This window comes from Acinonyx jubatus, chromosome E3 (genome assembly GCF_027475565.1).
Source record: "Acinonyx jubatus isolate Ajub_Pintada_27869175 chromosome E3, VMU_Ajub_asm_v1.0, whole genome shotgun sequence".
NCBI lineage: Eukaryota > Metazoa > Chordata > Mammalia > Carnivora > Felidae > Acinonyx > Acinonyx jubatus.
The window spans coordinates 39,988,450-40,001,313 of NC_069398.1; the positions used below are offsets into that span (position 1 = coordinate 39,988,450).

The 12,864-nt window shown below is 55.5% G+C and overlaps 2 protein-coding genes across 4 annotated transcripts in view; both read right to left on the reverse strand.

The window, feature by feature from the left end:
• Positions 1-532: 532 nt before the first annotated feature.
• On the reverse strand, positions 533-8,110 carry PAM16 (presequence translocase associated motor 16). Of its 2 annotated transcripts, none has more exons than XM_015076543.3 (5): positions 7,953-8,110; positions 2,619-2,703; positions 1,631-1,767; positions 1,170-1,235; positions 533-689 (listed from the first exon to the last, which is right to left on the reverse strand). In XM_015076543.3, exons 1-5 carry the CDS (start codon positions 7,953-7,955, stop codon positions 603-605), a joined length of 378 nt encoding a protein of 125 aa, XP_014932029.1. In that variant the 5' UTR covers positions 7,956-8,110; the 3' UTR covers positions 533-602. The 2 variants fall into 2 exon arrangements, with proteins under 2 accessions (XP_014932029.1, XP_026899158.1); XM_027043357.2 differs by lacking the exon at positions 7,953-8,110 and adding an exon at positions 5,712-5,777.
• Positions 8,111-9,971: 1,861 nt separating this feature from the next.
• CORO7 (coronin 7) overlaps positions 9,972-12,864 on the reverse strand; it is a 56,669-nt gene continuing 53,776 nt past the window's right edge. For both annotated transcript variants that reach the window (XM_027043336.2, XM_027043338.2), the window contains 5 exons: positions 12,488-12,604; positions 11,843-11,978; positions 11,325-11,416; positions 10,709-10,795; positions 9,972-10,598 (listed from right to left, as the gene is read on the reverse strand). In XM_027043336.2, coding sequence (XP_026899137.1) covers positions 10,593-10,598; positions 10,709-10,795; positions 11,325-11,416; positions 11,843-11,978; positions 12,488-12,604 — 438 coding nt within the window. In that variant the 3' untranslated portion in view covers positions 9,972-10,592. The remainder of the gene's footprint in view (positions 10,599-10,708; positions 10,796-11,324; positions 11,417-11,842; positions 11,979-12,487; positions 12,605-12,864) is intronic.

Here is a 12,864-nt window from a genome sequence, read left to right on the forward strand (position 1 = left end):
GCGGCCAGAGGGGACAGGTGCTGAGGGAGCAGAGATGGAAGATTCTAGATGACGCAGGACCTGGTCCTACCACCACCTGCTGTGACCCTGATAAGAGCCTTAGTTCTGGGAAGACACAACTCGTCCATTGAGAGTCTGGCAAAGGCTTCTCTCTCTCCCTGTACTGGAGCATTCCACCCAGATTCCAGAGATGCTAGAGTCAAACCCAGCTCAGGGAGAGGTTGCCTGTGACTGAGCCGTGGGCCTGGGGCTCTGGACCCGGTGGGAAGGGCAAGGGCAGGCCTGAGGGCGGGGATGCTCATCGCAGGAGGGGCCTGGCACTGGAGCTGTGAGGGCAGGAGTGGCCCTGTCCAGTTCGTGACAGCTCAGCAGGCAGGGCAGGGCTGGGCTGGCTTCTTGCCAACCTCACCCACCCCAGCCCTGTGGGGTGTCAAAGTCATGTTAACAGGGATGCGGTACTACTGGCTTCCCCCCTCCCTGCTGGCAGGAAGAGCAGTCTGCCTTCTGGAATGTGGATGTGTGCACTGAGAAATGCGGAAAAGACATTTATTACCGAGCTATAAATTAGAGGTGGTGGGCAGGGTGCAGGAGGGGCTAAGTGGTCACGTTTTGGGCATCCGCTCCTTCTCTCTGTCCTCCTGGGCCTGGATTCTGAGCTCCTCCTGCAGGCGCTCCCTGGCTCGGACCACCTGGAAGGGAGTTAGAATCAGGCAGGGCAGTGAGTGGGATGGGCCTCTGCCCTTCGCAGTCCTTCCAGCTTCGAGTCCCTGCAGAGCCCTGGGCATGTCTGAGCCAACAGCCTGGGAAACACAAGTGCCTCCTTTACGGGTGCCCAGCATTCCCAGGGGGACAGGGCCTGGGCACACCCTGCTCTTCACCAGCCAGTGGTCCTGTTCTCTCACAGCCATGGCTGCTGGGAGGGCCACTGTCAGAGTGACACAGGGCCCAGACATTTCAGCCCAACTGGCTGGGCCCCAGGGAGCTGAGGCAGCCAGAGGGAGTGGCAGCCTAGGGGGGGCCTCCCTGAGGCTGGGACACCAGGGACTGCCCGGCACACCTGCCTGCCTGCCAAGCTCTGAAGGGCCTGGGAATGAGGGACCCCCCCCCCCCCGCCCGCCCAGTGAGAAGGGCCCTGGACTGGTCCCCTCCCAGCATCAAAGAGCACTCACCTTGGACTGCAGGTAGAAGGAGCCACCCACGGATTTGTCGTTCACCTTGAATAGGTGTTCGTAGTTCTGCAGGGGAGGGGAGACGGTGAGAGGGTGTGCAGGCTCTGGGTTACAGAGGCAGGGGGAGCTAGGAAATGACAAAGAAGGAAAGCCAAAGGGTTCAACCCTGCCGCCCCACATGCCCATGTGACTGCTGGGGGACAGAGAGGTGGACAGGTGCCCACAGAGGGAAGGGGCTTGTCTACCACCAACAACTGCTCTGTCCCTGCCACTGCCTGCTTTGGGCCTAAAAACACATGAGTGACAGCGGCTGCCGTAACTCAGGGGTCCAAGCACCTGCTCCTTTCTACCAGGCCACATTCACTCTGGAAGACCCTTGTAGCCTGACTCCTCCCGCCCGATCCCCCCCTTTCTGGTCTTCTGAGGCAAGACCTGTCTCAGAGCCAGCCTAGTGGCCTCACCTTCTGGATCTCCTCGGGGCTCAGCTTGGAGACATTGAGAATCTGCTGTGCCTCCTGGAGGCTGAGGCCGGACAGGTTGGAGGCAGCTGCAGACTGGTGTCCAGCACGTCCCCGAGCGTCAGCTGCTGCCCGACTGGCTATGTAGACACATGGGTGAGTGCTCAGCCCTCAGCAGCCCAGAGGTTCCCCTTGGGCCTTCCGAGTGGGCAGCTCAGCCTGCCAGGTGGTACGGGAGAAGACACACACAAGGGACAGGGTACATCTCTTCTCCAGGAGTGGCTTTTTTTGGGGGGTGGGCGGTGGGGGACGGTGAAGTGAGGACAGATTTACTCCACTGAAGGACAGGGGCAGGGTCTGGTCCCCAACCTAGACCACAAGATGGTTCTATTCCTCTCCTCTCCCCTGCCCTGTCATCCCCAGTACACAGCAAGTTAGGGAGCTTTAGGCTACAGTGGGAAGCAGAGTGAAGCCGCACAGGTATGAAGAGGCAGGAATAGCTCAGTTGAGACTTGGCTGCCCATCAGTTACCTAGGCCAGCAAAGCAGGTGGCTCAGGTGACCTCTTCCCTTTCAATGACCCTAGAATCAGGGTCCACTAAACTTTTTCTTAAAGGATCAAAGAATAAATATTTTAGGCTCTGCGCACCAATTAAAATCTGGGTTTGCAACTGCTCGAATCTTGAAAGTAGCCAGAGGGTATGGCTGTGTTCCAATAAAACTTTACTTATAAAAACAGGTGGTCAGGTGAACCAGTTTGCCCATTCCTGCCTTAATGTTCATGTCAACCAGCTTTCCCTTTCACGAGAATGTCGGGAAGTCCAAGAATACCCCCACCCCCACCCCCTAGAAATGCCCCAGACTGCCAGAACCTCAGCCAGAAGAGGGTCCTTGCATCACAATGGACCCATGGTGAGGGGCCATACACAAGAGGAAAATCTCACCTGGGCAGGAGCTCCCAGCCCAGGGGGAAGACTGGGGCTCAAACTTACCTGCAAACTCCTGCCGCAGGGCTCGGGCAAAGGCCCTGCCCACCACCTGCACCCCCATCACAATGATCTGGGCCAGGTATTTGGCCTGTGGGCAAAGCAGGTACCTGGTTAGCAGGTTGCATTTTCCAGAGATGGGACCCTGCAAATGGCTGCTGAGTGGCAAGGCTTCTGGAGATCTGAGGTAATGAAGTCCAGGGCAGCAGCCTCAGGCAACTTAATCCAAATTACCTTGATAAAAGGCTTCTGCTTTGGGTGGCTTCAGATGCTCTTTGGAGAGCTGGCTGGGGTGGACCTGACGGTGTTCCCAGAGGCAAGTGGGACCCTCCCTTGGCCTTCAGACCCGAGGACAGAGCAGCTAAAACAAAGGGGCTGCAGGGCACAGAAGCTTCCAAAGCAACACTATGGCCTGGAGCCAGAACCAGGGGCTGGTCCCAGACCAGCCACTGCCACTAACTCACCCAGTGCTTCTGAGACTGGAGGTCCCAACCTTTGTTCTACCAGCAGGAAACTCAGGGAGCCTGGAGCCACCCCAATTCTCCCAAGACTATTCACGAAGGTTGCAATCAACACAACAAAAGAGAAAAAGAGGCTCCACCTTCAGCAGCAAAAAGCCCACTAGGGAAGCATTTAAGACAACTAACTGGTGAGAGAAAACAGGACTGGTCACCGGTTCCTCCACTGGTTCAAACACCAGCACAGTCGGCTAAGCTCTGCTTAGCACAAGGACACACGGAACCCTGCGGTGCCCTCAGAGCTCCCGTACACCGCCTGGCCTGGCCTGGCCTGGCAGGGGGAGCCTCTACAGGGCACAGCATGGTGGTTTTCTACTCCCAGACCGCGTGATTCAACACACCACAGGGGCACACAGAGCCTCATTAAGCATGACCAGAAGTATAGAAAGGCAATGGAAGGAAACCTCAGGAATGAGACGGAGACATTGGAAAAAGATGAGATTTCTACTGCGCTGGATTTCGAGGGCAGGGAGGATCACAATGGGAATACCGGGGCTTTCTAGGCAGAGGAACCAGGGCGAGCCCACCAGGAGAAAAGGGTAAAGGCCGTCCCGGGAGCAGCCAAGAGCATAGGGGACTTGTAAGGTCGTTGGAGAGAAGACTAAGAAGGTGGCCGGGATGGGAAAACGTACAGCCCTTATGGAGAAAAGACGATACAGACAGCACACCGGAAATGACCGGTGTGTGCGATGGTACAAATGAGGGCGGGCAGAGGGCCCAGACAGGGCTCACTGCAGGCCGACACTGCTCAGGGGGCACATGCCCGTGGTTTCCCTTACTCTTTCTTGCACTTGTCGGTAGTTAGATGTTCTATCAGTCAGCAAGTATCAACTGAGCCTGGGTGCCAGGCACTGTGCCATTTAACCCAAGACCTCAAGCCACCAAGGCACAACAGGGTTTAATGACGAGCCCAAGGACACGGCTAGTACTCAAGGGGAACGTGGGCAGGAAACCCTGACATTGGTACTCTCAGCCATGGCATCCTCAGGCTGCCCACCTCACAGAGGATCCTGCAGAGAGGGCAACTCAGCAACCTGACAAGGATCAAGGACTCAACCCAGAGGCCAAAGAGGGGCTTGTGAGATGCCAGGGGAATCTGGATTCCAGAATTGGCTTTGTGTGGCTTCCAGTGGACTTGCCCTTATGGGCAGGGCGGGATGTTGGTTCTGGGACATTAGCAGGAATTAAAAAATGGAAGTGGGTTTGGATTTCACACGTAAATGGAAATTTCATAAGCCCTGTTATTTCACACCAGAAAGCAAAGCTCAGTGAAGGCTCTGTCCAGGGATCAAAGGGAGGGGCGGGGCTGCGTGCAAGGAGGAGTCAAGACCAGTACTGTGTGCACTGGAGGTTCCCAGATAGACAGCTGGCCCTGTCTGAGGTACAGTGAGGCTGACAGGCCAGTAGGTGACGGCTTACACACCCTTCGGCCTCAGACCACACCTTCACCTGCTGCCACACGCCTAGGGGCAAGGCCACTGCTCCACCCATCACTGCCCTTCAACTTACTTCTCTGCCTGGGATGGTGGCTGTTGCTCAATAACGAATCTTAGAAACTCAGAGTGTAACTGGGCAGCCCCCCTAACCACCCCTGCAGGCTTCAAACCACAGTGGCATGGTGTCCCTGTCGTTCCTGCTGCCAGAGCTCCATGGCTGCAGAAAAGGTGGGGATAGCCTCTAATTTCAGAGGGTACCCTGACTGACCAAGGGAGCTGCCTGGTTGGTCCACTGAGGCTACCAAGGTTCGTGTGGGGGGCATCTCCAGGGGATGATGTGCGCTCATACAGGCAAGCTTTGGGATCACCCGTGTACAAATCCCAGCTGTGTGCTCCTAACGTGTTCTCAGGTCCCCTTAGCCTCCGTTTTCTCACCTGTAAAATGGGGACACAATAGGGCTGTCACAGGGATTTAATGAGATAATGCTTGTAAATTGCCTGGCACGGAGCCTGTTGATACAATAAGTACTCAATAAATGTTGGTTTTCATCTACTATACACTGTTTCACAAAACCTGACAATGGTCAGACATTATGGAGTAACAAAGCTTTTCCCAAAAAGGCAACTCATTTGATAGATCCACTAATTCCTCACAGGAAAAGGCTGCAAAAAGCCAGCCTACACTCCTAAGGAGCTGGAAAGCAGCATGGAAGAAGAGGGAGAGGGCTGCTTTGCAGCTCTAGTCTGGCTCCCAGCTTGTCTTCTTGCTAGCTGTTGTGGTCCTGGGCCAATTACTCAACCTCTCCGAACCTCAATTCTCTTATCTGCAAAATGGGGAGAACAATACCTTCCTTATAGGGGGGCTGCAAGGTCCTCAGGAGGCAATCCACATAAAACCAAGCGGACAGTCAGTGGCAGGTTCACAGCAGCCCAGCAGCTACCTTGCTTCTGGACCAGACCCTGCTTGGTGCTCAGTGGTCTAGAGACCAGGCAGTACAGCCAAGTTTCTCATCCACCTATTCAGTACCCAGTGCCAGCTGTGGGTCAGATGTGCTCACAGTTCTGCCAGCTACAAGAGGTGGGGAAGACTGCCACTGGGTGAGGTTTCTTCTAGAAAGTCCTAAAACATCCCAGAGTCCACTCACTGACACTTGGGCCTGAAGACCCTGGGCCAGAACAACCAGCTGCCATGGCATCCGACTGAGGCCAAACTTCAGGGTAAGCAGCAGAGATCAGAGCCACAGGTCGCCAAGCCTGGAACCCACCGTGGAGGACACATACATTTTCTCATCTGAGGAACACAGCCCAGTGAAGGACCAAAGCTCTGCAGGTGGGGCAGAAGGCCACAGGAAAGCATCTGGGGACACTCGGGAATGTGGCTTATCTCATGTTAAGTGCATCAAGAAGGGACCTGGCTTTCAGACAGACCGATGTGCAATGTTCCCTTCAAAGCCCAGTTCCAGGTTCTTGGGCTGGCGGGCAGAGACTATCACTGAGACTCACTCCCTTCTCAAGGATCCACTGAGATAGGAGGGGGGCTCTGTTCACCCAGAGCCCCTGCAAACAGCTGCTGGCATCACAACTAAGCAGGAGGGCAGTCAGGAACATCGCCTGGGGTCCCCGCCTATGGCCGGCACAGCAGCCCACTGGTATGTGAATCAACGTGACACTTAAACAGGTCACCGTTGGCAACAATGCCATGCCCCCAGACGGGGTTTCCAAACGCCTACCACTCCCTCTGCTGGAGGGCTTCAGCTATCCCCCAAGACACACACAATTCTGCCATTGCCACTGCCGGCAAATTCAGTCCACTTTTCAGTCAGGCGTTCTCAGCTTTGCCTACAGACAACTTCTCTGGTCTTCTCTCCCCTCACCTCTCTCCGCACCTACTTCGAGATCAAGCTCTCTGACTTCTTTACCCCAATGTCTGCAGCTCGCAATTCACACACCATACAAATCACTCTTGTCAAGTGTTCAGTGCTTTTTAGAGTATTCGTGTAGCTCTGTAAATACACTAAAATGCATGGACGACTACTACTAGTTCCAGAGCATTTTCACCACCCCTCCCCAAAAAAGAGAGCCATTAACTTTGAATATCCTATTACCGTGATAGTCAAAACCCAACATCCTGCAAAACTTAACACAGCCTGGGGCGCTGGGTGGCTCAGCTGGTTAAGCGTCTGGCTCTTGACTCTGGCTCAGGTCATGATCTCATGGTTCGTGGGTTCGAGCCCCATGTGGGGCTTTGTGTTGGCAGTGTGGAGCCTGCTTGAGATTCTCTGCACCCCCCCCCCCGCCCCACTCATATGCTCTGTCTCCTCTCTCTCAAAATAAATAAAACACTAAACACGTTACCCCCATCCCCCCAAGTGAAACCTTCCCAGGCTCCTACCATGTCTATCCTCCCACAGCACCATCTTTTCCTACTAATATGCTGTTCTAGTTCACAGACCTGCCTGATTCCTCCTTTAGAATACAAACTCCCCCAGAGCAACCTTTTACTTTGCTCTTGAGGGTGGCTCAAAGTCACACGCACAAATGAGAAGGACCCAGTTCAACCGTTCGTTGTGGGTCCTTAAAAAATGGCAGTAACCGGGCTCAAAACCAGACACTGCTGCATGAATGACCCTAGACAAATCAAACTCTGAAATTCAGGTTCCTTAGCTGTGAAATGCGGACAATGACAGTACGAACTTCATAAGCATTACACGAGAGAACCCACGTAAGGCCTCAGCTCAGGGCCTGGCACTTGCAAGCCGCTTCCTTATCCTTAATAGTAAGAAATGGTTCCCCAAACTGCCTCAATCCCTTGGGGAACTGACAGAACCTCCGAGGGCAGAGCTCAGGACCATGCATTTTTATAGGGTCTTCAGGTGCACCCGTCGCAGCCAGTGTGGCCCAGGTCTGTGGAATGTCTCCAAGCGCCAATGGTACCGCAGAAACGCTCAGTTTTCGGTGTCGAGGGGCCTGGTTCAAGCCCTAGCTCTGCCACTTCCTTGGCAAAGTCTCGGAGAGCGTTTGGTCAGCTGCGAAAGGGGAACAATAATAGGGCGACACCACCAACTACCTGCGGGGCCAAGCAGGGGCTCGCGGGTCGGCCCTAGCCTCCCGCTGTGGCTGTGCGCTCAAGGGCTGGAGCCCACGACCGCACTTGCTGGGCATTCTGCGGCCGGCCAGGCCCTCCCTGCTTTCCGGCCAAACGATTCTCCGTCGCCCCGAGGCCGCCAGCGCCCGTAGCGGTCCTCCCGGTACGACGCCCCCGGACCCCGCTTCCCGTCCGGCACGAGGCGGCGCGCGGCTCCCGCAGCCCGGCCGCAGCTCGCCGCCCCTGACCCGGCTCCGAAACGGCCCCCCCGCCCCCGGGCAGCGCCCATCTCGGGCCTCACCATGGTGGCCGCTCTGCCTCGGGGTCGTGAGCTGCTGCTTCCTGGCCCCGCGGCCCCCAGCTCAAGGGCGGCCGGCGGGTCAGAGGTCAAGGGAGAGAGCGCGTGCGTGACGCCGCACAAAGCATGCGTACTGTTCCCTCCGGAAGGCGGGGTGTGCCTTGACGTAATCCGTAGGCGGAACCAGAGGCGGAGTCGGCCCCGGGCTCCGGTTCGCAAGACTACCAGGGACGGACGATGGGCGGGCGATGGGCGGTCCCAGGACTCACCCTGGCCCTCGACCCGGCCCTTCGCCCTTACCCGCTGTGCCAGATGCCACAGAATAAATACATCTGTCAAATGCGGAGCAATTTCTTCCCTTGATTTTGCCAAAATATTTGGTACTAAAAGATATGCAATAAACATACGACACCCCACGAACATAAGGAGTAGGATGCCAAAGTCTCACAAATATATAAGAAAACAGGAAACTTCAAAATAAGTTTCATGCTAGGGTCTCTCTACTCTGGGAAGGACCTCTCACTGCCCCCTCCTTCAAGTTCTTGCTCAAGTGTCATCTTCTCAACAAGGCCCACCCCGATCCCCTACCAACGCTGAACCTTGTCCTGCATTGTTTTATAGTAACAGCTTTATTGAAATAAAATCCACACACCATCCAATTCACCATTTTAAAGTGCACAATTCCGTGCTTTTTAGTATAGTCACAGAGTTGTGCAACCATCACCACAAGGACACCACGACATTTTCATCAACCCCTCAAAAAAATTCCTGCGCATTAGCAACCAATGCCCCTGCCCCATCCCCCTGCGCCTGGCCACCGCTAATCTTTGTTCCGTCCCTATGGATTTGTCTGTTCTGAACATCTCCTGGAAAGAGAATCCAACTATATGTGGCTTTTTGTGTCTGACTTAAACTACCATTCTTGGTCCCCTCTATTTTTTTTTCCCGGAAGTTCTTAATCATCTTTAAAAAAAAAAATTTTTTTTTTTTTTAATTTTTGAGAGAGAGAGAGAGAGAGAGAGAGAGAGAGAGAGAGAGAGAGACAGAACAGGAGTGGGAGAGGGGCAGAGAGGGAGACACAGAATCCCAAGCAGGCTTCAGGCTCTGAGCTGGCAGCACAGAGCTGGCCTTGAGGCTTGAACTCAGCAACTGTGAGATCACAACCTGAGCTGAAGTCAGCCGGTTAACCGATTGAGCCACCCAGGCATAATTCATGTACTTTATGTTTATTGTTTATAACTTGTTCCCGCAACTAGAATGTGGATCCCTGGTGGGCAGGACTTTTCTTTTTTCCCCACTCTTGAACTTCAGCACCCAGAAGGGTGGCTGGCACATGGAAGGTATCCAACACATGGTTGTTCAATGAATGTTAAGTCAGACTGCCTTGTCCTATGTCCCGGACCACTGCCCTTTCCTTTCCTCCAACTCTTCAAATTCTTTCTTCCCTCAGTGCTGTGGCCACCTGACTTTCGTCTGAAACATTCTCATGGCTCTGTGGCTCACTGACCTTCAGGTCTCAGCTCTCAGCATAAAGGTCACCTCTCATACTGAACACCCTGCTTCGTCTGTATCTCTGCTGCTCTGTTTCACATAATTTGTCTTCCTTATGTATATATTTGCGGTTAAGTAATCTCTATGCGCAACATGGGGCTCAAACACGCAACCCCGAGGTTAAGAGTCGCACACTTTACCAACTACACCAGCCAGGTGCCCCTAATTTGTCTTCTTTATGTCTCTCTTCACAGTTTGCTTACTTGCACACAGTCTGGCTCCCCCGCACAGGAGGACAATGACAAGTGCCTTGAGAGGCCTGGTCTCTCCTGTCCCTTACCGTATCTACCATCCAGACCACTGTTGGATATCTAGGTGTTGGATGAATGAACCAACTCATAGCAGCTGAAAAGGCCTGAGGAGCAAAGTGAGGCCTGGAACAAGGGGGAACCCAGGGCCAAACCGCCTTCACCCATACTCCTGTCCCCGAACTCTCGCAGTCAGCAAGAGACCACAGCAGCACAAGAGGTAGCCAGCTCAGAAAAGTTTAATTGCTGAAAACATCCAGGGTATATTCAGGCCAGTCCCTGAGGGGCTCACACCCCGCCCTTAACTGGGCCATCAGCTCTGTGATGTCCCCCTTCTCCTGGTTTCAAACCTGGGGAGGAGGGCAACTGGTCCCTGGCCCGTGAGGCTGGTGCTGTGCCAAACGGCCTGGCAGGGGGCCAGCCCCCAAGGCTCTTACCTGGAAGTGGGGGCAGCAGGCAAGATGGGATGTTGCCCGTGCTAAGTTAAGGTGCTGGGCAAAGCCAGCCCAGGCTGGGACCAGCCCAGGGACGTCTACTAACCCCTCAGCACTCCCAGCCCACCGCGCTCCCATGCCCCTGGCTCCACATGCTAGCAGGCAGCTGAGGAGAAGCAGCCAGTCCCAGGGGAAGCAGAGGTGCAGACAATCCATGGGAGTTGCAGCGGGACCTAGAGGCCTTGGAAGTGCCCAAGGCCCAAAGGAAGTCAGGGCTTTGGGGAGGAGGTGTGCCAGGGCCACGAGGCATCTTCCAGTTTGAGGGGGAGACCGGAGGTGCGCAGCGGGCACATCAGGTGGTTCTGGGAGGTGGCGGCAGCAGGTGAGGCCAGAGGTGGCTGGTGGGCAGTCTAGTCCTGGGGAGATAAACCAAGTCGGAGGGAGTTGAGCGGTCTGAGAAGGGGGGTGTCGCAGGCTGCAGGGTGAGGGAGGGACGGAGGGGATGCCAGGGCCCTCATCTACTCACCCACTCGTCCTCGTCCACACCTTCAAAGGAGTCCTGAGGGAGCGGGTCCTCGCGGTTCCCCAGCTTTGCCACCATGGCACTGAGCAGCTAGAAGAGTGGACAGAAGAAGAGGTGGCAAGGGAATAGAATAGGACCGCTAACCCCAGGAACACAGGCCTTCACAGTTTGAACCCGGTCAAGGGTGTGAAAGAGCCATTTTCATCAGAGCCCTGACAAAGGGGATGGTTTTCACAAAAAAATACACTTCGACCAATATTAGGGAGCCAGAGACAGACTCTGTGCCACGCAGCACTGGAGTCTGCACACTGCCTCAGATGCTCAGATGTGCACCAGGGCCCCAAATGCACTTGGGTCCCAAACCCTTGGCTCTGTTTGGGATGGGCCAGGCCAGAGGGGGGCCTCCTTCTGCCCTGCCCTGGATTCCTGAGTCCTGTGCCCCATGGGTCCACTTCAGGGCTCTGGAAGGTCTCCCCCAGTAAGCTGCCCAATCGAGAGAGGTGTGTGACCCTGGCTCCTGTCCCAGCCTGGGTCGGACAGACAACCGAAGGGCAGTCATTAGGTACGGCCAGGACTCCGTGTGCGCCATACTGGTCAACCCCCTCCCATGCCTACCTACCTCTTCCTTCTTTTGCTCATCTGACTTCTCTTCCAGGTACAGTGCTGAGGACGGGGCCCGACGGGCAGGGGCTTCACGGGGTGCCTGGCTCACTGGGGTAGGGCAGGGACAGGCATCAGACATCAGAGAATCCCCTCGGTGAGGACTCCTTGCCCAACCCTTTGGTACCATTCCCTAGGGAATCCTGTGGCGGAGACCCCAGAGAGGGTAATAACAGCTGCCCCACCCTCTGCTCACAAGGCTGCCGTGGGCACCATGTAGCGTATGTGTACACATCAGGAGTGGGAACTGTGATGGAAACACAAACCCTGGGCCCTGCCCTCGAAAGGCTCAGAGTATGAGCCTGGAAATGCAAACACCCCATCCTTGGAAACATCAGAGGTTTCTGTGTGACAGGGAGATGGGGGGGGGGGGAATCTTGGACTTGACCTTTCGACCCCTTCTCCAGCCCTCCCCCCCCACCACTCACTTCCCTGCTTCCTACTTGCCACCCCCCCCCCCCCAGCTCCTCAGCCTACCTGGGGTCATGCCGGGGGGCTGTAGGCTGATCAGCCGGGGCTGCCCATTAGCACCTCCCAGCCAGGCCTTCGCACTGAGCACCGGCTCCCAGCTCATGGCCGTGTCTGGGAACACATCATCCTGGAAGAACTCTTTCTGTAGGGAAGAACAAAGGGGCTACCCTGGGGCACCTACCAGAGGCCCAAGGTCCATCAGCATCCCTTCGGAAGGGGGTAAGGTAAGATCCGGGGACCACTCTGGGGTTTCTGCTAGTTTCAGAATCTCAGCAGAATAAGGGAACAGGCACCCCAAAGAGCAGTGAGTGGGATAGTTTGGTGACAGGGCCAGTCGGGCCCCAAAGCCCCTTTTATGGGGACTGGTGGGGGTGGGGAGGCGCCTGGGTGGCTCAGTCAGTTAAGCGTCCGACTTCAGCTCAGGTCATGATCTCACGGTTCGTGAGTTCAAGCCCTGCGTTGGACTCTGTGCTGACAGCTTAGAGCCTGGAGCCTGCTTTGAATTCTGTGACTCTCTCTCTCTCTGTCCCTCCCCTGCTCACGTATTCTCTCTCTCTCCAAAAATAAATATATGTATATAAAGATTAAAAGAAAAATTACAGGTACTGGGAAGGAGGACTAGGTGTTGGGGTGTCAGGCCCCCAACCTCACCCTGACTCGGGGTAGACGGAAGGCAACGGGCTCCAGGGAGGTCTGGCGAAGCCGCAGACATCGGGCAAACTCTACTTCCTGGACGTCGCACTCTGTCTTGGGCAAGAGGATGAAACCCTGGAGAGCAGGGGGATCTGAGTGGACACCTGCACCCCCACAGACTGCCAACACCCCTACTTAGGACCACCAGAACCAAGGCCCATCCCTGAATGGGAGCGTGCTAGCAGATGCTTAACAATTAGCTCTCTGGAGGGGCGCCTGGGGGGCTCAGTCAGTAAGCTTCCAACTCTTGATCTCGGCTCAGGTCACAATCTCACAGTTCATTGGTTCGAGCCCTGGCATCGGGCTCTGAGCACACAGTGCGGAGCCTGCTTAGG